The sequence below is a fragment of the Condylura cristata genome, unplaced genomic scaffold, assembly GCF_000260355.1.
Source record: "Condylura cristata isolate star-nosed mole 26May11 unplaced genomic scaffold, ConCri1.0 scaffold00036, whole genome shotgun sequence".
NCBI classification, from domain to species: Eukaryota; Metazoa; Chordata; class Mammalia; order Eulipotyphla; family Talpidae; genus Condylura; species Condylura cristata.
In genome coordinates, this window is record NW_004567137.1 from 6,976,229 (window position 1) to 7,002,940 (window position 26,712).

Here is a 26,712-nt window from a genome sequence, read left to right on the forward strand (position 1 = left end):
ACTTCTTGAATTACCAATTTGATTATTGTAATTTTTTCTTATTGAATATGCTTAAAGTTACGACCATGACCACATTTTACAGGCCTTGATGGATGGTATGCTTATTCTTAAATTTCTTAAATAGTATCTGATTGTTTTATTTCTTGATTTTAGTAATTAAAGAGCATTGAAACAGATCAGGACTTCTTTACCGATTTCCTACCTTTTCACTTTGAATTATTTCTGGGACTGATAGGTGGTTTTTGAAGACTTGACATTATCAGAGTACTTTCACATCTGCATTGCCAGGTCTATATTCATAGTTCTAAATGTACCCCTAGTGATGTTGAAATCTCTTGTGGTTTGCATGGTAGAAAACTCCCTTTGCATATTTGTCAGACATCTTTATATCCAAAAAGCTCCACTGAAATTTTATTAAATTTTAAATTCCTTTTCCAATCTGCTCATCCTCCTAAAACTTGACTTGATCACCCCACTGTCTCCTTTGGTCCCCTCATAAATTTCTCTGCTTCTTCATCACCATCGCCTTGTACCCTAACACTGTCAAAGTGCTGGCCATTTTAACAATTACTCTTTTCCAAATGTATTATTTCCTTCATGCTAATTGCTGCCAAAGCTTCATCCAGGTTTTCCTATTCTCTTTCATGAAGTATACCTGTCGGTGAGAATGCTTTCTACCTTTTCCATTCCCTTCTCCTCAAGCACACACGCTCCCCATCAACTTCTCACACTCTATCACATTGATGTATCTGAGCCCAAACCTGACGGTGCCACTCACTGCTATGTGTTTCATTTTTCCACAAGCTGACACTGGAACTCCTTACCACTGCATACAAATCGGCGAGTGGTCCATCCTACCCTCAGACTTTCTATTTAAGGGGCATTACACTACTTGGGATTTTGAGCATGTTACACTGTCTCATGGTTCTACTAGTTTTCTCTTTATTAAAGAGCTTTGCCACTACTTTCCTGATTTGGGAGCAACCAGAAGTCTCAGTTCCCCTTAGCAACCATATCCTGTCTGAAATGACTCCCAATTGTTCTCACCCTACCCCCTCCACCCCATTGTCTCTGTACTAATCTATTAAAGTAATTTGAGAAAAATGAACTGTTACTGCTAACTGATATATTTGAACATGTGGAGTAAAGAGCCACATACCTGCAAAACCTCATCCTGTCACATTTCCAATGCACTTGAAGCCTATTACGCTCCAATGAAATCTAGTTCCCTGCAGACATACTGAATAGCTTGCAATTCCCTTGAACATATCTGGCCTCTGTGCCTGCTCTCCTCCTCCCAAGAGCAGTTCCTCACTCTTAAGGTCTCCTTTCAGTAATCACTTCCTTCACCAGATTCCTCTGCCTCAGACACTAGGTCTGCTACCTTTCACCTGGGCTATAATCCCCTATTGTACTCTGATGGACTGCAAACTCGGTGACCATAGACCATGGGCACCATCTTTTGGTCTTCACTGTTGCACCCCATAATCTAATCTGGTGTATAAATGTGCATAAATTGAATGAATGAAAATGGAGAACATCCTGAGCATGAATTTCAGGAAAGCTATCAAAAGAAAAAGCATGTAGCCACAAACTTTACAGTTCATATTCACTTGGTTATTTTTTTCTTGCGTTTGTTCTTGAATTATTTCTGCAGTTCTCCCCATCCTGGTGGGAGTAATTGTGTTTTTGCTATTATTGTAACCTCTGTTGTAGGTCTGTGTATGTAGCTCTCCAAGGTAGGATAAATCACCTCAGCACAGTTGTTTCTCTGATGACAGTTTTCCTTAACATTCTCTTAGCAGGTATCGCTGCATTCTGTATTGTTGACACCTTATTGCTAAGAGAGAGCATTAATGATTACAATAGGAAAAAATGCCTAGAACTGTTTACTGTGAACACTGATACTATTCTGCTGTCTGTAGCAGGCAGCAGTCACGCCACCTCCACCTCTTCATGCCAGCTGTGATGGGCTTTGTTGCCACAACAACGTCGATAGTGTATTACCATAATATCGAAACATCAAATTTTCCTAAATTACTTCTAGGTAAGTACAGTCAAGTGCTGTTTTTCTTTTTCCCTCCAAAAGAAACAGTGCTTTTTTTTTTCTTCTTCTCATAGTAAATACTTTCAGTGGGGTTGGGTGTGGGCTGTGTAGGGAAACCCAGCATTCATTCTTGGGTTCTGTAATACATGTGGGGATGAAGATAACTGGGGTTCTCTAGAATTGAAAAGTCCATGCTGCAGGGCATCTCCTGCCCCATACATGGCCCCCGTGATGTGCTGGTATCTGGCAAGAAGAAAATGGACAGAATGGACTTGGCTTTCTGGGCTGTGGAAACTGTATTCTAAGAACTGAAGCTTTAGCAAGGAACTGGTTCAGGCTTCTGCCCCATCTGGCCCGATTCCACAGGTTTCTGGCTGTGACTCGGTGTCCCGAGTCATATTTGCAGGTCTGTGCATCTCATGGATGCTGCAGGATATGCGAGACTTGCCCCAGAATGGCTGCGTGGCTTCAGGGCTGCTCCATGCAGCAGTCCACGTTCACTGCAGGTTGCAGACGGTGCCGTCCTGGGAGGTGGCTGCCTCCAGAGCCCAGACTTTGCATTGGCCACACAGCTGACCATATCACTTTAGCCTCTCTTGTCATTTTGTCCTGGGGAAACCAAGAACTCTCTAATATGTTCCTAATTTCATTTTTGTTTGAGGCTGAAATAGTGTAAGTCATCCCAATTTATTATTTTTAACTCTGACCCATCCTTTCATTCTCATGCATATCGAATATGCATCCTGAATGGACTTCAGGTCCTGTGGAATCTTCTAGAATGTGTGTGTGTGTATGATTAAATTGAATGTTTAGAATTTTCTGAGACTTACAGATTTCATTTGTTATGAGTATGATGTTGACTGATACAGAAATGAGAACATAGTAATGAAATCAGAAGTATTTTAATTGCTTTTCCAAGGGTATTAGAATTTTAAATACATAAGTGGAAAATTGATTATTTCTGTATTGTATGACATGATTAAGCAATGGTAATTTAATTTTAAAAATAGAGTTAAATCCTAATTTTAAGTTTGTAAAATTTTGATTATCTTAATGGAAACTTGTGCTGGTCCAAATGGACTTAGAATGTATAAAAGAAACCTCTTTGTGACAGAAATCTTTATGAAGATGCTCCCATCCAAAAGAGTGAACTTTCTGATAGGCTCAGGAAAAAATAGCATTAGGTATTTTATATGCTGGGAATTAGTTTCTTTAAAAAAAAAAAAACTGATGGTGGTATAAGAGTCATGCTTATTTAGAAGGGAAATGTGTATTTTACTACATTTTAAAGCAAATGCAATAGGAATTTGATTGTAATTTTTATGTAGACACAAGGCAGAGAACACACTTTTAGTACTGCTGAAGGGTTTATAGAGATAAAGCATGATCTAGCTTTTTCATTACTTTAGGAGGGAGAAATTTGGATCTAGAAAAATTGTACTTATTTTAAGATTGCACAACCAAAAATTACATTTCATCATGTTAGGAACATCATCAAATATATCAAAAAAGTTGAAAAAATGATGCAAATACTCACATGCCTACTACCTACACCCTTCAACCTACAGATTTGTTTGTTACCACATATTTAATCTTTCTAGAATTTAATCTGTTCATCTCCTTGTTCTATACATCTTTAAAGCAAATTGCAGATGTTTTTCCTTACCTCTGATTTTCTTCTGCATTCATGTCATTAGCTAAACATGCATGTAGTTCTTTTTGTGAGATAAAACTTACATATGTGAAGTAAGCCATCTTCATTTGCTAAATACTTGTACCTGTAGAACCCTGTCATCATCCACACAAGTTTTCTTCCAGTCATTTTTTTCATTTTTATCTCTATAGAAGCAACATCTAGTCTGATTTTTCTCTTCCACCATAGTTAAGATTGGCCTATTCAGCAACTTCACATAAATTGAATTATGCAACATAAGTCTTGTGCCAGACCTCTTTCCCTCTGCCATAATGTAGTAGCAATCAGTAATTTGTTCTTTTATTTGTTTGATTGTATTCTCTTATAGAAACACACTACAGTTGGCCTGTAGTATGGTCACTAGTAGCTCTGTTCACTAGTCACCTGGACCAATTCCAGGTTTAGGCTATGATGGGGGGAAAACGTTCTGAACATTTACAGACACATCTTTTTGTGGATGTGTGTGTGTGTGTGTGTGTGTGTGTGTGTGTGTCTTTTCAAATGAATAGCTAGGAGTGGAGGGTCTGGGCAAGTAGGTGAATGCCTGTAAGAAACCACCAGATCTCTTCCCAAGAGGTTTACTCTACTCACTCACAGTGTGGGATTTTCAGTTCTTACACATGCCGGTCAGCTTTTAATGATTTTGGTCTTTTTAATTTGGCCCTGCTGGTGGGTGTGTACTGATAGCACTGTGGTTTTAATTTGCATTTCCCTGATGACTAATGATGTTGAGCAGTTTTTGATGAGTTTATTGGCCATTTGTTGTCTTTGTGATTTGGCTTTTGATATCTTTTGCTCATTTTTTTTATTGGGTTCCATGTTTAATATTGAGTAGTAAGGGTATTTTATAAGTGACTATATGTCATCAGAAATATTTTTTGAGAATTTTTTCCCTTATTGTCTGTGCCATGCATACTCTCCCTTGGCAGGTTCTTTTGATAAGCAGAAGATTTTAATTTTGATGTAGTATAAATTATCATTTTTGATGTATAGTTATTGTTTCTGTGTCTTAAGAAATCTTTGTGTTTCTTAAAAATGTGTTTAAATCATACTGTTTTCTTTTGGAGATGTTATAGTTTCAGTTTAGTTTTTCAGGACCAGAGTCCACTTGCCATTTACTGTATGTGGTGTGAGGATGAGGCCAGGCTTCTTTGTTTTCCCCAAATGTATATCCGTGTGTTCCAGCGACAGTTGTAGAATAGGCTTTTTTTTCTTTGCAATCTTTGTAAAAGTAGTAAGTGAAACACCTATTCTAGTCCCAGCTATTTCCTGACTCTGTTTTCTGCTTTGACCTATTTATATTTGTATGTCTTCTCCTTCTATCTTGATTACTAGAGCTCTAGAGGTTTTAACAGCATGTGTTCTCACCATACAACTTTCTGTTTCTCCCTCAAGCAGTGGCTCCAGATGGTAAAATCAATTTCAAAGTCTGTACATTCACACATCAGTTTTTAAGAGCATGGGTTATCCTTAACAACCTGTCTCCTCCTCTCTCTCATAAAGTCAGAATTGGAACTGTAAACCTTTACCACACTTCAGCTCAAAACTTAAAAAGTACACCAAAGCATATATATTTTCTTAAAGCTCTGGGAAGAGAGTATTTAAAATTGTCTTGGTTGTTAAAAAGTATTGTATTTACTTTGAATGTGAAATTTTAAAAATGCCAAGAAAAGACTTTTCTTCTATTTTCCCAGCCCTCTTCCTGTATTGGGTAATGGCCTTTATTACAAAAACCATCAAGTTGGTTAAGTACTGGCAGTCTGGCTGGGGAGTATCGGACCTCCGATTCTGCATCACAGGCATAATGGTCATTTTGAACGGACTCCTGATGGCTGTGGAGATCAATGTCATACGGGTGAGAGTAGGTATCTGAAGACTTGATGGGATTCAGGACCTCATTCTTAAAGATGGCAGTCAGCTTGGAGTCATTTAAGGAGGATGAAACCATACGTAGCATGTGTATAAATACAACATTGAATTTATCACCAGCTTTCGGGTCATTCATGGTTCTGAAATCTCAGTGTGACCCCAGATTTTATTTATTTTTCCACAGATACTGGCTGAGTGCCTGCTCTGATTGCAGTGTGCTGTGCTTCACACATGCTGTCTGTGGTGTTACGTGACAGATTAGTGACTGTTCACCCTCATATTCTACCAGAGTTCTTCACTTTGCTCTGAAGGGCAAGAGAGAGCCTGCAATGATGACAGGAGTTAGTTAACCTCAGAACCCAGAGGAAGAGAGTGTCTCTACAGTGCTGTTGATAACGTATTTTTTAAAATGGATATCATGTAAAGGTTTTCATTTGGTAGACTTAACCCCAGGACATTATGAGACTGAGATATTATTAGTGATAACTATGTGTTAAATGGATAAATGGATACTTTTTTTTTTTTTTTTTTAGAAATATCCCCAAGTGGAATCAATGTGAAATTCTGGAACTTAGCAAATCTAGCCACAATGAAAAGGAACTATTACAAAGATTATTTCAGAAAGAAAGGGAAGGAGGCGGTAAAATAAAGTTCTTGAAATAACAAATGTAGAATAGGTTAAAATCTTACTTGTAATATGTGGGGAGAGAATTAGTTACTTGTTATTCTGTGGGATTTGTCTTGCCACAGAGATATGTATTCTTCATGAATCCTCAGAAAGTGAAGCCTCCGGAAGATCTCCAGGATCTGGGCGTGCGATTTCTTCAACCATTTGTGAACTTATTGTCAAAAGCAACATACTGGTGGATGAACACGCTTATCATATCTGCTCATAAAAGGCCCATTGATTTGAAAGCGATTGGGAAATTACCAATAGCAATGAGGGCGGTAACAAACTACGTTTGTTTGAAAGATGCATATGAAGAACAGAAGGTAACTTAGATGTCTTTCTTCATTTTTATAATTGTAGAGAATGGGCTTATTAAGTCTACACTAAGACGACATACTGTCAATGGGTAAGGAAGGCATATTTTCTCATCTGCCTCTTCAAGTGGTTTCCAAGTTTTGGGGGCTGTTAAGGGGTATACCAGAAGAGCCAGTAAGATACAGTGCTACTGGGTGAGTTGCCCAGTCCGTACTTGAGCAGTTTCTTTTCTCTGGGACCAAGTGTAAAGAAGTTCAAGTATTCAAGTTTAGTGAATAGGTATATCTAATCTTTATTACCAAATATTAATAATCTATACAATTTTTGTTGTCATTTTTCAAGTACTTTATCAATAATGTTGCTATTTAAAGGAAAAACATCTTACCCATTAATAACCACCTTTAAGAAATTAAAATCCTTATTAAAATAATAAAAATTAAAATATTTTTTTCTTTGACAAACTCATCCCTGCATATGTATTAAACTGATTACAGCTTTCTTTCTCCAAGAATCCTATGAAGAATTAGTCTGGTTTTTTTTGTTGTTTGCTTTTTAAAAGATTTATTTATTGATGCTTATAGAACTGGGGTACAGGCCAGAGGTGTAGAAGATGAGAGAATTCACCAGAGCCAGAGTGGGGAACGGAACAGGCAGATCAACTGAAATACACTGCTGAGGGAAGCAGCGGCGGGTCAGGAGAGGTCTGCCATGCCACTTGGGTCAGCTCCTTGGCCGGGGATCAAACTTGTGCTATGGTGGCTTCGGAGAGTTTCATAGTGCTGTGCTTTAACCCATTGCACCACCAGGGAGTGCCCGAGTTAGTCTGTTTTTTAAGTTGGGCATTTATATAATGAGTTCTCTAATTTTTCACACATTAATGAAAATAATTGTTAAATATGAGCAGCACTTATAGAAATGAGTTGAGTTTTAGTTGAATGTTTTCTACCTATATATTAAAGAACCATTAATTACACCAGAGTCCATAGACCCCCTTCTCCCCACCCAAGACAGTGAATGGGTTGTAGAATCTTATCAATACCATTACTCTGAATAGTCATGCATACTATCTGCAGTAATGGTTGTATTTTATATTGAAACAATTTATAATCTCTTGCAACGAAAGATACATCATTCACCACTGCATTGGAAGGGTCAGAGGGAGGGGCTGCAGAGTTGAAGGGATTTGGCATTTCAAATCAAAACTGGCAAAGTATGTACGGTAAATGATGAAAATGACCTCTGCTTTGTGTCAAAAAGTGTTATGAAATGAATGTTACCAGAAATGGTTACTACAAATGAACCTGAGTCATCTCTTCAGCTTCACCTCTGGGAAAAGTATTACCCCATATTTTATTTTATTTTTAAAAAATTTTTTCTTTATGCATACAAGAACTAGGGTGTAGGACAGAGGTGCAGCAGGGTGGGGTGTGAGAGTGGATTCAGCAGAGACAGAGTAGGGAACAGAACAGGAGGATCTACTGAAATATCTTGCTAAGGGGAGTGGGGGAGAGAAACATGAGAGGTCTGCTGCACCACGTGGGTTAGGTCCCTGGCCAGGGATCAAATTCAGGCCGCAGGGCCTGGCTATAGCATGATAGCTCTGAGACTTTAACGCCAGGACCCCTGCCCCAGGTTTTAGAATCTTCTCTGTCACGGTAAAGAGGAACAATATAGCATAGCTTCAGTTTTGCAAGTGCTTTTTATAACACACATTAGTTTGAACTTGGTAGGTTCGTATATTTTATCAATAAACTTTAAAAAAATTATTCAGCTCACAGGGAATTGAATATGAAACATAATTGAACTCTATTCCATTGAGATGGTTTCTTGGCCAAAATGAAAAAGCTTAATCCACTTCCTCCTCAAGACTCAATTATGGATGTTTGTTGAGGTCTTAAACATCTTCAGCAAATAGTTGTGGATATGTGAAGTCATGAGTTGGGGCATGCATATATGCCACTCTTCGCTTTGTATTTTTCTGAGGAAGAAGTAGGTGACACAAGTCTAACATAATTTTTTAAAATATTGACTATTATTCACAGAGATGGGAAATAGCCAAAGGAGAAACAATTTGATTGTTGCATTTGGCTTATATCTCTTGTGAGCTATTAACTCCAGAAATCTTGGTCTGTCTGTAATCTTGAAGTTTGTATTTTGAGATCTTCTTTTCTATCCATAATAGAATACTTTTCTATTAAAATGTCCTTAAATAATATTTATGACAGATACACATTTTCCAAATCAAAGAGAAAAATTAGTCCAGCCTTAAGAATTTGAGGTTAAAAATAAAATAACAGAAGAATTTGAGATCATTCTTGGACAACTAAAAGTAATACAAAGTCATTGGAAAATTAGCCTGTTACTGCTCATTCTCTCAACTTTGTTAAAATGTATTCAGTAGCCACTGTTGACGTAGGCTGCAAGGACTGAAATGGACTCACTGACATTTATCAACTCTGGAACTACAAACATAGGTATTTCCATCGCTGTTGAGACTAATTGCTGCTGTAGGTATTTCAGTTCATGTGATATCTTTTTCTTTCAGAAAAAAGTAGCAGATCATCCAAATCCGACCCCATGTATGTGGCTAGCCATGTACAGAGCTTTTGGACGACCAATTTTGCTGAGTAGCACATTCCGCTATCTTGCTGACTTACTGGGCTTTGCTGGACCTCTCTGTATTTCTGGAATAGTTCAGCGTGCTAACGAAAACAGAACAAATAGCTCAGCAGGAGTAAGTTTGCCTTACTTTAGAGGAGAAACATGGTTGGTGCTATGAATTGTAATTGTTACTTTCTATTAATGCATTTTTGTGTGCAGTTCAAACAAGGTTATTTACAGAGGATTAAATGCTTCTTAAAAGAGTTTCCATGCCGAAGTCATGTGTTTATATATTCATTAAGTAGATCTGGCCAACAAAAGCATTTATCAGATTCAGCACCTGTAAACATTTAAAATGTACCTCCGGTGTGCCAAATACTATGCTAGGAAAGTTCATTCTGATCATTTATTTGATCTTCACTGCAGTCATTTCAGTATTTTCATGCATGAGTACCTGGGGGGGACAGAGAGGTAAGTAAAAGGTCTGTGAGCAATCGTGCCGCAGTGGGATTTGTTATAAGTACTTTTTTCTTGTCTAATAAAAACCATCACTTTCACAGTGAGGGGAAGGTCACATTTTTACTGCATACTATAATACTATATATAATTTTCCCTGGACACTGTGTTACTATATATAAGATGCTCTTTAGTTACTATATGTTTGCTGTTACAAATATATCTTCTTTCATTGTCTTAAAAAAATCTGCATCATGAAATTCCTGATGTCTTTCAAATATGAGTTGCTTTCTCTGGTTTCACAGATAGAAACTCTAGTTCAGACACATCAGTTTTCTTTTGCTTTTTAAAATTTGCCTTTTTGCTTATTTGAAATAAACTTCATCCATTCCCTGAGTAAATATGCCCTCACTGGATTATCAGTGGATAATCAACTAATACAACAGATATTGGCTGTGGTCCCATGCTTGCAAACAATAGCCTGAATCTCAGTTTTCTTTTTCTGTTCTTTGACTCTGACTTTCTGACTGTTCCTCACCTACTAAAATTTTCAGCCTTTCAAAGCCCACAATTAATGCTGTCTCCCCAGTGAAGCCTTTTCTGGTATACTCCTGGAACTTGACCATCCCCCCCGACAGTTTACTGCACCTTGGCACTGAGCCTATGCACTGTGTACATTGAAGCACTTTACCTGGTCTGTGCCTGTCTTTCCCCTTGCAAGCTCTTGCACAGAGAGACCATACTGCTTATACTGCTTATACCCAGAGACCCATGTCAGTGCTCAGTTGTTACTGAAGGGGACTAGGTATTTTCTCTATGGGGTACACTTCTGTGCTGTCTTGTCCCCACTATTTGCTCAGAATGCATACATTCGTATTGTCTCCATGAAAAAAGAGAGCTAGCAGTAGAGGGATTATGGTGATGGCACACAGGTGAATTGGTGGTGGGAAGTCCATGGGGATTACAACTTTAAGAGTGATGTAAAAAAATAAGTAAGTAAAAATAAATTGGGGGGAAAAAAGTAGAATCTTAAGGACTAAAACTTTAGAATAGGCAGAGTGCCCGATGTGACATGATCTACCTATTCAAGCATTACTTTCCCTCACAAGTTACTGAATGTTGTCCAGACACACAGAAAGCTATATCAGTTGTGAATAGACTCAGGATGGAAGTCATTTTCCTACTAAAACAGTTTTTCATAAATTTATCTTTTGTCCCTAAAAATATCAAGTCAGTGATATTTTTAGTGAAAAGCCAAATTATGTATCTTGTAGTAGACTAATGTAAATGAAGAGATATGAAAACCCCACAAGTCAACTGTATGGAATTATTTTAAATGAATAATAATACAGAAGTTGTATTTCTGTCACATTGATTTTACTGACCAGGTAGTTTTGAGTTTAGACTTCTAAATTAGTCTAAGCTATTTAAAAAATGTCAAACTTTTAAAAATTATATATATTTTTTCTCTTACAACTACGTACTTTCAGCTAGTCTAGTGGTCAAGTTGGGATCAATTTTATACACTGAACTGATTTATATTGGCAATGTACACATTATGAGGAAGTTACCTTGTCTTGGTTCACCCCACTGCTGTATTTAAAAATCATTTACTGTTTAATCAACACAAGCTGCACACCTCATGTCTGAACAATTTTTAATTTGTCTTTTTTTTCTTTTTTGAGGACAAGATTCCACATACCCTTTCCTCAAAGGAATTTCTTGAAAATGCTTATGTCTTAGCTGTCCTTCTCTTCTTGGCCCTTATTCTGCAAAGGACATTTTTGCAGGCATCCTACTATGTGACCATAGAGACTGGCATTAACCTCCGGGGAGCCCTGCTGGTATGTACACACATTGAATGAGTTTTCTTTTTGAAACATTAACTACTATATGGCAGTAGGAAGGGCATTGGGCTCCATTTTGTTTTTCAATTTCCATTTCCTCTTTGAGAACACACACCAGTCCCTCCAGACCCTACTTAAAGATATTATTAATCATGGGCCCTCCCTGGTGGCACAGCGGGTTAAAGCACAGCCCTAAGAAGCTTAAGCCACTTCCACATGAGTTCGATTCCCGCCTGTCCCGGAGGTGACCACATGGCGCGGCAGACCTCTCCTGACCCGCCCGCTGCTCCCCTCAGCAGTGTACTTCGTCGATCTGCCTGTTCTTCTCCCCAGTCTGTCTCTGGTGAATCCTCTCACCCTCCACATCTGTGGCCTGTATGAATAAATAAATAAACCTTAAAAAAAGATATTATTAATCATTTTAATCAATTCAATTGATTGTGTTAAAAACTACATATAAAATATATTAATAAAAGTTTTTTGAAATCTAACATTCACGTTTCTACTTATTCTAGAGCTTATGCTCAGAGCTGAAGGCATGTTTTTATTATAAAAATTTTGTATGTAGTTAAGGACTTAAAATACCTATGCTAAAAGGAAAATAGTTGTTGGCTTAAGGTGGCATGAAAGGTTTTTCCTTCCTTTTTTCAAAAACACTTTTTTTTCTATGAAAATGAATGGGCATGATGCTGATGATCAAATTTAGAGCTTCCAATATGTCCTTTTTTTTCTTCGCTTGCAGGCCATGATCTACAATAAAATCCTTAGACTCTCAACGTCCAATTTATCCATGGGTGAGATGACCCTGGGGCAGATCAATAACTTGGTTGCCATAGAAACCAACCAACTCATGTGGTTCTTATTCCTGTGCCCTAACCTGTGGGCTATGCCGGTTCAGGTAGGTCACTAAATGTTAAGGTTCCCATATGCAGAGGCAATAAGGCGTAAGGAGTATCAGGTACTTTATCCAGTAAGGGGGAAGCTTTGTGGCTGGACTAAGGTGGAGTTTGGAATTGTGCTGCTTAGGTCAAGACAACTAGTCTGCCAAGTGGTCATTCCAAGGGTTCAGTTATGGGAAAATGAATTTACAAAGAGAAGGACAGTAAGCTGGGGGCTGACCTCAGCTGCTTCAGTCTTCGTCATTAGGGGACTTGTAGGGCCACTGAGGAGCCAAAAAACAGCAGCCATTCTCTTCTCTCATTGTTCCCTGTCCATACCTTCCCGTCTTCCCTGTCACGAAAGTGAGTGCTAGTCCAAGATCACAGTGGATAGGTGGGTGCTACTCCAGGTGGGTGACATTTTCAAGAGAAAAGGATCATGTCTTTTAAAAACATGAAGACTGCACTAGAAGTTCACAGGCATCATCGGACCTGAGTACCTTCATGCAGCAAATGGGTTTGCCATCGCTTGCACAGGTCTTCATACTGAAAATAATCTCCTACTGCTTTGCCTTTCCCAAATAAATCAGTGAAACCCAATTATCATAGTTAAGTTGGCATGCAGACACGGAGTGTACCAACGAAGAACTGCTCTGTTTTCATTAAAAGTAACTCCTGTCCCGCAGGGTTCCCCTTCCCCCTGCACCCCCACTCATCTGCTCATCCTCTGTGTTCGCCTTCTTAGATCATCATGGGAGTGATTCTGCTTTATAATTTACTTGGCTCCAGCGCACTGGTTGGAGCAGCTGTCATTGTGCTGCTGGCGCCAATTCAGTATTTCATCGCCACGAAGCTGGCAGAGGCACAGAAGAGCACTCTGGTAAGTCGCTTCTTTTGGAAACTGGCTTAGGAAAATCTCATGATGCTGTCTTACTTTTGAATACATAGGAAATCTGTGTGTAACCACTCAGGGTGGCTTTGGTCATCATTAGGTTTCACTTTGCTTCTTGGGCTGCACGGGGCTTTCTGTGTTACAAGAACAATTTCTGAAAGTGGATATGAAAGCTAAGACTCTGTCTTAGAATCAAAATAGCAGAATCTCCATTCCTGATGATGGGGTGATGGGACTTTGGATCTGCTAGTGTGCTTGCTTCAACAAGAAACTGAAGAGTAGTTGGAGGTTACTGGCTGTCACTGACATGGGAGAAACTGAGCAAGGAGGAAATGAAGGTTCAGGCCTGGCATTTCTGCAAATAAAGATGCTTAGGATGGAATGAGAATACATGGGATCAATGGATTTTTTTTTTCATTTTTTAATTTAGGCGACATTCGTCTAGAACAATGTGACTTAGAGGTATGGCTCACTCTCTTCTGGCGCTGAGACCATACACCCCCACCACCAGGGCACCCATAATTTCCACCATGGTCTATTGTGCTTCCTCCCCACTGGTCCTCTTCTCCCCCACCTCCACCATGGTAGCCTTAATTTTATAGTCCAATTTCTAGGCTTAGTTGTTAGTTTGGTTTTGTCTGATATCTTTTTACTTCTGACTTATTTCACTTACATAATCCCCACCAGTTCCGCCCATGTCTTCTCAGATGGCAAGAGTTCATCTGTTCTTACAGCTGAGGAGTATTGCTTCATGGATGTATACAGCATCTTAATTTATTCTTCTGTCTTTGGCACTAAGGTTGTTTCCATGTCTTGGCCATTGTAAAGAGTGCACAGTGAACACAGGAGTGCACATATCACTTTGAATTAGTGTATTTGCATTCCTTGGGTTCATACCTAGAGGGGGAATTGCTAAATTTTATAGTAGGTCAATATTTAGTATTTTGTAAAACCTCCATGCTGTTTTCCTTAGTGGCTGAACCAGCCTCCATTCCCACCCACATATCCTGAGATGTCTCAGTCATAGTGTCTCTGGCTGCCTATGTTCATGGTCAACTTGGCAAGCCAGAAAAATCCCAATTATTGACCCTCGCTGGCTTCAATTTACCATGAAATCATTTTGAGCAAAAAATTGGCTGCTTTTAAAGAAATATTTGCAAATAATACAATTGTTGACAGCATGTTTAGAAATAAAGTTTGATTAAAGTTGAACAAGACTGTAAATCAGGCGTAAAATGCAGGGACTTCGCCACTGATGGAATTGTTTCCCAAGCTGGTGTAACTGCTATGACAAGCAAGTTGCATGTCACGCAAGTGGTTTTTATCACTTGTTTTCCTGCTGCTTCTGGTGAGCTTACTCATTCTTCCTGTCTGAGCCCTCTCCTCCCTTTGCTCCAGGACACGCATACTCAAAGGTATGGAAGCAGGCACTCAGACCTGGCTCTCCCCAGACATCTGTCTTCCATTGAGCTGCGCAGGCCATGTGTATGCATCCATTTAGCACTCATTCAATAGGCATCTACAACCCTGAAGAGACAAAAATGTGAATGAAAAACAGGACACTGGCAACTCTTGTTTCCTTCTATCTGCCTTTTGACCTCTCAGCCTCTCCTTTTGCTAATTCATGGGTCCTGCAGTACCTTGATAATTCTGATGAAACATTTGGTGGTGGAGGAAGCTGAAGCAGTTGATTAATTGACATATTATACAGATCTCTCTCTAGTCAAGCCAATTTATTAGTCATCTTTGCATCTAATTTAAACCTTAAAGAGCTTATGCAGAAGTATGTAGAGGGTAAGCTTGGTTTCAATAACTGCATTATGAAGATGCTCTGTGAACACACCACCTGCACCTCCCATTCGCAAATATGAGCAAACTCACTTTTCTTAAATTCATTGTTTCCATTCTCTGAGTGATGATGCTAATAAAGAGAATAAAGTGATGTCGTTATTTTAAGGAGCCCTTGGAAGTATGTCCTTATTTTCCCAAATGTGTGTATTCTAGGATATTATCGGAATATTTTATTTAAATGAAAGCAACAGATAGGACTTTGATGCTCACTCACTCAACCCTCCTTTTTTAAAGGGAGAGATGAAGCACAGACAGTTTAATGACTTGTTCCTAAAATCTCCCACCCAAAGTTACCGGCAGAGCCAGGCAGAAGTCGGCAGCTCCTCAATCTCTGTGCTGCCCCTGGTCCTGCCCTCTGAGTCACTTGGATGAAGAATGTTTTTCTGTCCTCTACTTTTTTTTCCTAAGGATTATTCTACTGAGAGGCTTAAGAAGACAAATGAAATATTGAAAGGCATCAAACTTCTCAAGTTGTATGCCTGGGAGCACATTTTCTGCAAAAGTGTGGAAGAAACAAGAATGAAAGAACTATCTAGTCTCAAAACCTTTGCTCTCTACACATCACTCTCCAGTAAGTACCGGTGGTTCCAGGGACCCCCCAACACATATGGTCTTTTCAGTTTAGATTCTGAACATGAAACATTCTCTTTGTCAAAGGCAACTATTTACAGTCTACATGAGCGCTGTCCAGCAGCCGCCAGCCATGTGAGCAGGGATAGCGCAACAGCATCAAATAGACTTGAATTTCATGCCTTACAAGTGGTGTGTCCTTGCCACACCACTTTACATTTGAAGTCCTTGGCTTGAGGCTTTTTTTTGAATCTGTAAAATGGGCTCAATGATGGTTATCGCGTTTGTCATTGAAATTCTCTTACCAGGTAGTATTTGGATGAATAGTTGCTTTTCAGGAAACTTTGGCTTATTTTAATGAGCTTCACAGCATTACTCTTGTTCTCCAAAGACTTTGGAAAATGACCTGTTGTCTTACCTATCTTTTTTGGAATATTTGATACTCTGTTTTCTTGAATATAGTCGAAATGCCTTTTTCCTTAATTGTGGAAGAAACAATGTTGGTATTTCCAGATGAGAGAAGCTGAATGACACTCAGAAAAAAATCCCAATTTATTTTCAACAGCTTTTAAACATTGAGCACTGTTAGCCTCAACTGTAATGTGTAGAAAGCAATTTTTAAAAACTACAAACTTTTTATTTTTTCTCAGAGTGATTGATGGAATACTTTCAAAGATAATGAGTTTGTTAGTACAATTTTTATGAACATATTCAAACTATTCTCACTAATATTTGATTTACTTTGTGTGTCAGTTATGCTCATCTCTGTGGTTCCCAAGACTTTTAAGACTTAGTTTTATGTATTGTTGCCTCTTGAAGCCTAAGCTACTTTAGTTCTTAAAGATTATAAACACTTATCTTATGAAATAGATGTGGAAAAAATATTTGGCTTATATAGTGCATTCTGCCCCTAATGCTGATGCATTAGAAGTGAGTGGAAAGGGTATTTGTCCGCCAGCTGCTAATATGATGTCAAAATGCTGGGAGATGGAATAACTGATATCCACTTGCTCCTTAGGAGACTCCCAGAAGTAGTCTCCTAAGCTGCTACGTTACAATGCAGTCCCCTCTGTAGTGGACTGAACTGCCCAGCCAGAAATGGGGATGATGACAATGATGAAGTTGAGATAGTCATTAGCAGAAGTGGCTTTTCATGTGTCATCTCAACTAATCCTCACTCTGCCCAATGACTTAGCCTTAGCAATTCGATTTTCAAAATTAAAAGATTGAGGTGGAAAACTTAAGTAACTTGAAGTAGGTTATATAGCTACTGAATGGCAAAGGTGGTTTTTTAGTCTCCAGACATGAGGTTTGGGTTGGATTTTGAAAGCAAGTAAATGCAAAAGGAGAGAGAACAGAGGATGCCTTACTAGAGAAGAACCAGAGGCCAGGAAGGTAAATTGCAGAATCACATATTCTGATAGACAGTAGGAATTCTCGTTCCATGATGTTAAGTTCCAGTTAGGCTCCCACTGCTGCAAGGCATAGGATTTAATTCAGTAATGTTCTTGGTGCTTAAGAGTTTGAAATTCGAGGAGAATAGAACTGGCTCTAACACCTAACTCTGTCACTTCATAGCAGGATAGCTTAGGTCAAGTTGCTTCTATTCTCCAAGACTCCTGTTTCTTCATCTGTAACATGAGCTCATAATAATATCAATTGTGTTGGGTTGCAGAAAAGGCTGAAATAGATAATACAAATGCTGATGGACTCCAGGTATTCTATCAAATGCTTCATGCCAGTTGTCATGTAAAAAGCCAGTGACACAATGGCTTCTCTTGCTTGGTTCTTCATCAAAAAATTGCTGTAATAAAGATCATGTATTTCACAGATAGACTATTAGAGTCAAATGAGGTAGTGAATATAACACTACTTAGTAACTGGGACCAGTGTTTTATGAGTAGTATTTGTAGGGCTCCGTGAGAAGACGGAAAAGAACAAATTCTACTGCAACATAGTGGTCGTACAAGATCTGGGAGGGCAAGCTGACCTGAAATGAAATCCTCAGCTACTTGTTAGCTATTCAGCCTGGGTCAGTGTTTGGCAGTCTCAGCATCCTCATAAGTTATGAACAGGAGGTATTAATAGCATCTTGGGGGGATTAAATAAGATAATGCCTGTTTTGTGTTTGAGAAGTACTTGAAACATAAAAGTGCTTAGTCAATAGTATCTTTAGCTGCATTAGCAGGGTGGAGAGCTATCCCAGTGAACACAGTTAGCTCCTCCTATCAGCATGTTCTGCATAAGATGTCTATTTGTTGAATCCATGGAACCCATGTTGTGGAGAATGGACTATAAGAAACTTATAGTTTCTTGGATTTTGGCATCTGGAAGGTTCTAAAACCAATAATCCACACACACACACCCATTCCCCAATTACCAAGGGAAAATTGCAGTTACATTTTTAGAGGGTCAAATGTTGTACTTGTTAAGACTTATTTATTTATGCTCACAGAACTGGGGTGCAAGCCAGAGGTGCACTCTGTTCACCAGAGACAGAGTGGGGAGCAGAACAGGCAGATGGACAAAATATGCTGCTGAGGGGAGCAGTGGGCAGGTCAGGAGAGGTCTGCCACGCCATGTAGATCACCTGTGGGGCCATGGATCGAACTTGCACTGAAGTGACTGTGCTAGCTTGCAGTGCTGCATCCTAACCCATTGTGCCACCAGGGAGGGCCCTGTACCTTTTTTTTAATTATGTGGGGGGTCACACCCCAGCCTCCACAGTGTGCAAGGGCCAACTTTTATTTTTCATTAAAATAATTCTCTTATCATGAGGTGATTGTTTATTTAAAGATGAAGAATATAAGTTCTACTTAATGACAAGGGTTAATTTTAAAAATCTACTTAGAAAATAGGGTGGCAAGAGCCAAAGAAAGGATGCAAAGTAGCAAGGCTTATCCCCTACTATTAAGAAGCTCAGATCAGTGTTGGGGTTCCCAGTACTTACTTCACAGAAATCCAGGTTTGATAACTAAGCTGCACCCAAGCCTACAAAAACACAAGCTATTCTGTAGACAATGGCTATAGCAGGGGAATCATGAACTGTGAGCAAAGATGGCATTTTTGTGTGGACTCACTCCTGATTGCTGAGAACTCGATTTCAACTCTTGTTTTACCATTGCCTGGATCTGTTACCAGATATTTACTGTGTTAATATTGTTAACTTTTTGTACTCAGACCCTAAAATTCTATGGCTTATGAAAAATTTACATTTCATCAACCTGGTTTTTTTATTCTTCTACGACTTGCAAATACTAGGATCTTGGCCTAACGCAGCAGTTTTCCTTGTTTCAATCACACATTCCCCTGCCACCAAATGATAATAAATTCCTGGAGAGGTAGTTAAAGAAACAGAAGGTTCTGGTTTTAAAGTTATTTTAGGGAGTGAAAGGTGGTCCAGAGGTGAAATTAGTATCACCCCTGCAAACTGAAAATGAGTGATGTCAATGCTTGTTTTGAATCTGGTAATAAAACAGTAATAGCATAATTTTCATGTATTTGAGTTTGTTGAGTGAACCAAACAAAACGTAGATAGTTAATACTACCAAGTGTGGGCTTGTTAAATTCTAATATTGTGCATCACTGAAGAATTGTTCTTTCTGAATTTTGTCTGTAACAATTAAGTTAAAAAGGAAAATATTTTCTGGTTAAGACTAATATGCGAGAGTTCATACTACTGTGAACGAGTAAATGCCCACTGGGGAACTGTTTGTGGCCTTCCAACAGCGTGTTACTTAAATGTATTAGTCCCTTCCTGTCTACAAGGAAAGCTAAAGTAATAATAGATGATTAATTAAAGCAGCTGAAAATGTCTCATAGTTCTATGAAACTAATATATTTACTTTCTCTCCACAGTTTTCATGAATGCAGCAATTCCCATAGCAGCTGTTCTTGCTGTAAGACACTTTTTCTTACTTTTAGAAATGGAACTAAGTCAGTGTATAGAAGTGATTTATGAAGAAGAATGTGTGGGTGGTAATTTATAGGTCCTCTCTTCTGCGTTTTCTCTGTGTTCTCCACTGCAGTGCGGTTCAAACTCTCATGAGGTTTTCAGATGTGGCATGTGGAAACTGTGCCCCAGATAATTCTTTGTTGTAAGGACTTGTTTGCCTTAGGTTGTCCAGCTGCCTTCCTGACTTTGGCATCCTACAGCAGCACTCCTCCATGCAAATTAATACCAACAGTTGAGAATTGACTGAATCTAGTCTCCATAAACTGATCCCCATCCATACTTACAGCAGAGTGGGGCAGGGCTAAGATGGCAAGACAATGGGCTTTTCTGGGTGTGATGTTGGGATACATAGCTAAAGAGGTGTGAATATACACCTCCAAATCATATATAGTGGTAAGCCAATGTTAACCATCAGTAAGTTTTTTTCTTTTAAATCCCATATAATGAAGTGTATGCTTAAGAAAGACTATATATGTATTTATATAAAAATTTTAAATATAGTTACACACACACATATATAGTTTCACATAGTAATCCACAACTTTCAGAAAGAAAAAAAAATTATGTTGAAAATGTGAGAAAGAGAAAGAAGTTACAGATATACACTAACATTCTTCTCTATTCAAGAAAATCACCAACAAAGTGGATATTATGTGTAATGTCAGGCACAGCTGAAGCTGAAAATACATATCAATAGACTGAAAAGCAAAAGACTTTTATAAGGATGAGCAGGTTGGAGAGCAGAATCTGTGTTTCAGCTGACTTTGTGGACTGTAAGGGCATCTGACCACAAGCAGAGGGAGTTGTCTAGCAGGCAAATCATGTAGCAATTTGAAACTTCTGTGGTATATAAAAGCAGATTTAAAACCCATCCACCACCTCCTAGAAATAGTTCAAAGCCCAGAACCAGTACTGTGTTTAGAAATGTACAGTTGTCTCCATTGGCCACCAGTACTAGCCATTTGGGTAAAGGCTCGCAATAGGAACCCAGAAACAATGTTTTTCCCTTCCAACATATAGTATCAGTTGGACAGAGCCCATCTGGTGGTTACGAACTCTGAGTTACCCTCACAGTTATACCTCCTATGCCATCATCTGACAGATTGGCTTCCTAATCTGTTGATATAGTCTGTCCCACCAGTTTCCTGGTAGGATGGCATGTAGGCTCTGACATGCCAAGAGCGAGAAGTGTTTTTCTTGGGGAGGATTTTGGATGAAGTTGTTGTTTTCATAGTTGCAATGAACAGCTGGCCCCACATTGTGTTAGGTCTGGAAGGTTGAGGGTGAGCATTTGTGACACTTTCCCCAGCTCTGTCTAAAGCAGTCTCCTCTTTGCACAGACATTTGTGACCCATGCGTATGCCAGTGGGAACCACCTAAAGCCTGCGGAGGCCTTCGCTTCACTGTCCCTCTTCCACATCCTGGTCACGCCACTCTTCCTGCTCTCCACAGTGGTCAGGTTTGCAGTCAAAGCTATCGTCAGGTAGGTGAGGGGATCCTACAATTCTCTGCTCCATTTGAGAAATGTTATCTGCTCCCAGTAGCACATTTGAAAAGGTTCTTCAAAGTTTTTCAGGAATAGCTATTATGAAAATCTTGATATGCTAACATTCAGAATGTTATTTCATATAGAAATAATTTCTCTCAAAATAAAAATTTTGAATTCTTCTTTTAGCCCCTTATTTGACTTACTGTTTTTACTATCTTCCTTTCACCATGCCCACTTACTATGGGATAGCTCATTGCTTGGAAGAAGTCTAATTTATTTAATGATGACATCTTTATTGTGCATTTAGAATGTTTGTTCCCCCTCTCCCATAAATACCTATAATAGTCATATCAACATATTTGTTTAAGCTTTTCTTTGGCTGTTTTTTTTTTTTTTAAGTCAGAGTTCTAGACATAGGGATACTATCTGTAATCATAGGCACATTTCTGAGTTCCTTGATAAATGTGACATTTGTTTATCATTGACAGTGTTAGAGGTCAGCTATAGCCACTTTTAGTATTTTTTTGAGTATGGCCATCATGTTTTCCAACGAGGCTGTGCTAATTTACATTTGTGCCAACAGTGACAGAGAATGGCAACATAAACACATATCTACCATTTATCTACATATCTACCACATACCTATATATCTACCACGAAAAGAAGTTTCAGGCTTATTTTCTCTGTGAATGGAAAGATTTTGCTGAACCACTTAGTACTCAGCTTGCTTTAAATACGCCGCTGTAATGTTTCTCCCCAGTGTGGACATTATCTCAGACCCACACTGTGCAGCTACAAAAATAGACATGATATGAGAGTGACCACATTCCCGTGTGTGACACCAAGGTCACCAAGCTATATGACACACACCTCTCTCTGTGTGCTGTTGTCTCCTGACAAACATGGCATCTTCAAGTAGCCTGTGGCTTAATTTTGCTCTCTTAGCAACCTTATCAAACCCCAACATGTCTGATACAGTCACAATCATACTTATATCTGGCCTTTGAAAGAAATGCCAAAATATTGCAGCACTGAAGGGACATTGGAAAATTCAGACCTTAAATGCCCAAAGCCTGCCTGGTGTCCCCACAGACAGCGACATGGACCAAGCCTTGGAAGGTCTTTCAAAATGAGATCATTTCCCCCATGTCCATGTGTGGCTAAGAAAACTAGCTTTTAATATTCACAGTGCTCTCTCCAGCTTGCAGCAGTGGTTTATATTGGCATAACTCAGGCTTAATACCACGTAACATTATCGTTCGTAGACACGGTCTTATTATTAACTGGGTTCAGGTCAGTGACAGCAATACCATCCTGTCCAATAAGCTGCTTTGTCAGCAACTGGTTCTGGAGCTGTTGGCATTAAAAGCTTGAGCCCTCTGACCTCATTGCCTTCATTTCTTTTCTTGTTATTCTGCTCCTGAAACACTTGTGCAGATCACTGCCTGATTTTTGTAGCGCCACTTCCAAATTAGGCAGTGCACTGGGAAGAGACGCTCCTGCAAACAATAAAATTGAGAAATGGCCAAACTCTGCTATTTTGGTCCTTATTTTCATTGACTCCATTTAGTAGCTGTCCCTCTGCTTGTTATACTTTTAATTGGACTTCGACTCTGTGCCACAAGTAGAGATAGAAAGAAGTAGAATCACTTGTGAAAGATAATGCTGAAGGAACTCAGATCACCAAGCATCAAAAAGACCTCAGTTGAAAAATGAAAAAGTGTTGAAAGCATAGGGGAGTTCCCCAAGTCCACACTATAGCTGTGCTGCTATAGTAATTCCAAGTAAAGTTGAGGATGGGTCACTTTGCCCATATATTTCTGCATAGTACTCTTTTCCTGGCATCCCAGGAAGCAGGCGTTTGCCATTTTGATAAAGACCAGCCTCTTGGCAGGGCTGAGCTCCAGATTTCCCTAGCCATTGGTCAGCTAGAATCAGCTTATGAAAACACACTTCTAGAATGTGAATTTCAGTGGATGAAATTCATAGATGACTGGTCAACCAAGAAGGCCAGACCTTTTTCCCACCACAGGCTGGTTCTGTAAACTCTGTGTGAGTGTTTCCCAGGACAACTAGGTTTGGCATTTTCTTCTGTGTCTGGGAACCTGTGACTAGTCTCTTTTGCCAGCTGGCCCACAGAGGGTTGAGTGGCCTGTTTATAATTGGAGATGGTTCAGCTGCTTTTGTAGCCTCCTCTTGACTCTGGTCTTCACGGGCTCTTCACTGCACTCTTAAATGCATTCGGAAGTTTGGAGGATTAGGCTATTTCCAAACTTGTGCTGCCTGGGCTTGGAAGGTATTCATAACCTTCTCTACTGTAGGAAAATTCCATGCCATATAAAATTTTCTGCTAGAGGAACGTTCTAGGCTTTCTTTTAAAAATGCTTATTTTGATGCAATGGAACAAGGATAGTCTCTTCAATAAATCGCACTGGGAAAACTGGACTGCTACATGCAAAATAATGAAACCAGACTACTATCTCACATCATACATAAAAACCAGCTGAAAATGGATAAAAGACTTGAATGTAGGACCTGACACCTTAAAATGCATAGATGAAAACAGGCAAAACACCCTATAACATACACCTCAGACACATCTTTATTGACAACTTTGCTTCTTTGCTTCTATAAGAAGCAAAGAAAATAAAGGAAAAGATAAACATCTGGGACTACATCAAACTAAAAAGCTCTGTACAGCAAAAGAGACAATAACCAAAATGAGAAGGCACTACTGATTGTGAGAAATTATTTGCACTCTATACAAATGATAAGGAACTGATCACCAATATCTACAAAGAACTCACAAGACTCAACAAAAACAAGGCAAATAACCCAGTTAAAAATGAGCAGAGGGCCCTCCCTGGTGGCGCAGCGGGTTAAAGCACTGCACAAGCTAAAGCCACTTCCGCATGAGTTCGATTCCCGCCTTCCCTGGAGGAGATCCACATGGCGTGGCAGACCTCTCCTGACCCGCCCGCTGCTCCCCTCAGCAGTGTACTTCATCGATCTGCCTGTTCTGCACCCCACTCTGTCTCTGGTGAAGCCTCTCACCACCCCTGCACCTCTGGCTTGTACCCCAGTTCTGTATGCACAAATAAATGTATCTTTGAAAAAAAAATGAGCAGAAAAGCTAAAAAGACACTTCTGCAAAGAAGAAATGCAAATGGCCAATAGGTATATGAAAAAATGTTCAATATCACTTATCAGGAAAATTCAAATCAAGACCAGAATGAGATACCATCTCACACAAGCTAGATTGGCACATAGCAAGAAGTCTGTCAACAACACATGTTGGCATAGATAAAACAGAGAAAAAGGAGACCACTCCCACTGCTGGTAGGAGTGGAGATTGGTCCATACATGGAAAGCTGTGTGGAGGTTTCTCAAATTACTAAAAATGGAGTTTCCATATGACCCAGTAATTCCACTTCTAGGAATCTACCCAAGGGATACAAAAACATTAATGCAAAAGATACCTGCACCCCTATGTTTACTGCAGCACTATAACAGCTAAGATATGGAGACAGCCTAACTGCCCATGAATGAATCAAAAAAATGTGATACACACAGTGGAATACTCCTCAGTGATCAAAAAAGATAAGCACATGCCATTTGCAATAGCATAGATGGAACTGGAAGGGATGATGCTTGGTGAAATGTCAGAAGGAAAAAGAAAAATATCAGTGGTTTCATTTTATAGGAGGAATATGGGGAAACTAGAAAAAGGGTCAGGGGAAAAAAAAAACCTTGTAGGCAAATTGTGACCCGGGAGTTACAGCGGGGGGTGGAGTGGGTGCAAGGGGGTGCATGGGCGATGTGGTGGTGGGAGACTATACCTGAGCAGAGAAATCAGACATTGAACAATGACGTTCAAAAAAGAAAAGCAATAACACAACCTGAAAAAAAAGTGCTTATTTTAGCCCAGATTGTCTCACGTGGTAGTTAGTGGGAGAACACGTAGGCGCACAGGTGAAGGAAAGAGGATGTTACTGTTCAGGTTATCTTTGCACACCACTCGAGTTTTCTTGGCATTTTACGATGACGTGCTCCAGTCTGTGTGGAAAACCACAACCATCTATCATGTTAAAACACTAGAATAATAGATATTTTTCAGATGATGCCTTCTCCATTTTGCTTTATTTGTAAGAAAATCAGTTATGTGTTTTGCTTTTCTGGAGGAAAGTATAAGTTGATAATGTTCTATCCTTTATAAAGAATTTGAGTGTAGGTTTCTGGTATTTGATGTCTAATGCAGTATCTATGTCCAAAGATGTTATTTGCCAAGAGAAAAATGTGTAAATCGAATCCCTTTACTTGTTGGAAAAGAGCTCTTCTCTCTCCTGTTGCTCCCCAAGGAATGTAGGCTTGGCTGGTCTGCTACAGTTCCCTTCAGTCAAATAAATTGTGACTGCTGTTTGTCACGAGCAGGCTTGCATTGGGGTTGTGTATGAAACTTCTAGTTCTTCTGAGACCAGCAGGCCAACTGCTCCATCAGTTATTATCCTGGTGGTCATAGCACCAGTCCCAGCTACTCAAGCGTGTGAACTTGAGCAGTAAAAATGTGTAACTAAAATCACTGATACTTTTTCAGTCACATAAACAGGGAACTAATAAGACGGGGAACTCTGTCCTTGAGGGGCGGCAGTGCAGAATTGTTGCTGTGAGACTGTCTCATGTTCAGATCTGGCCCTGGATTTCTCATTGTTCACCTCAACCTCAGTTTATGCCTCTGCAACTTGGCTGCCCCACTTGTAATGTTGAGGGGCACAGTCCATAGCTCCTCTTTATGGTGATGGAAGGAATTTGGCGAGATAAATGTGTGAAGTGTCCAGCACACAGCTAAATATTTTAGGTCTTTTCACAAACTTCCATTTCGTTCCCTGACCACTGTTTTACTAATCTCCACTCCAGCTCCAGAGAGATCTCTTCCTGGGGTGGACATAGGTCTACTGACACCCAAGGTGCATGACTGGGTGTTACAAGTGTAAAGATGAAGGGCAGAGGGAAAGCCACAGGGAGTCCACTCTCCAGTTGCAGAGGCCAGGATGGGAAAACAACTGTGTTGCAGCAGCGATCCCAGAGAGTGCCAGCGCTAGAGATAATGATTGCTTGTCAGGAGAAAAGGCATTCTGGCCAGTGAAGGCAGGAAAGAGGTGATGACTCTTTCAAAGGCTCTTGAAGGAGAAGTGGAAGTTGGCCAGTTGAAGGAAAGGGGAAAAAGTCAGATCTGTATCTGAGTGGGCAGCGCATGGAGGGGAGGGGGAAGGTGAGTAAACTGCAGCCACCTCTCAATAAATTCAGGGCACTGAATCATCGCATGTCATGAGAGGAAGACTGATGAAGGTGGAGGGTAAAATCCTGATCACCTTGGGGAGGCTGCAATGCTGCCAGAAGTAAAAGGGGCACCACTTGTCACCTTAAGGAACAGATTGTCTCATGGCAGATGTGCATGCTTACTTGCTAGCCCTGTCAGCATGTTGGGAATTACCTCATCCTTGGTGAGGATTCATGCATTTTAAACCACAGTTCTTTTTGCCTATGTGATTTCTGAACAGAAAATGTTTTTTCTATTAACC

The 26,712-nt window shown here is 39.6% G+C and overlaps 1 protein-coding gene across 1 annotated transcript in view; it reads left to right on the forward strand.

Annotated features, from left to right (window-relative positions):
* Positions 1 to 26,712, forward strand: part of ABCC9 (ATP-binding cassette, sub-family C (CFTR/MRP), member 9) — a 109,756-nt gene that overhangs the window by 13,951 nt on the left and 69,093 nt on the right. The window contains exons 4-13 of the mRNA XM_012732915.1: positions 1,926 to 2,047; positions 5,435 to 5,601; positions 6,360 to 6,602; positions 9,140 to 9,328; positions 11,337 to 11,495; positions 12,241 to 12,396; positions 13,122 to 13,256; positions 15,528 to 15,690; positions 19,548 to 19,588; positions 20,985 to 21,127. Of these exons, the coding sequence (XP_012588369.1) occupies positions 1,926 to 2,047; positions 5,435 to 5,601; positions 6,360 to 6,602; positions 9,140 to 9,328; positions 11,337 to 11,495; positions 12,241 to 12,396; positions 13,122 to 13,256; positions 15,528 to 15,690; positions 19,548 to 19,588; positions 20,985 to 21,127 (1,518 nt within the window). The remainder of the gene's footprint in view (positions 1 to 1,925; positions 2,048 to 5,434; positions 5,602 to 6,359; positions 6,603 to 9,139; positions 9,329 to 11,336; positions 11,496 to 12,240; positions 12,397 to 13,121; positions 13,257 to 15,527; positions 15,691 to 19,547; positions 19,589 to 20,984; positions 21,128 to 26,712) is intronic.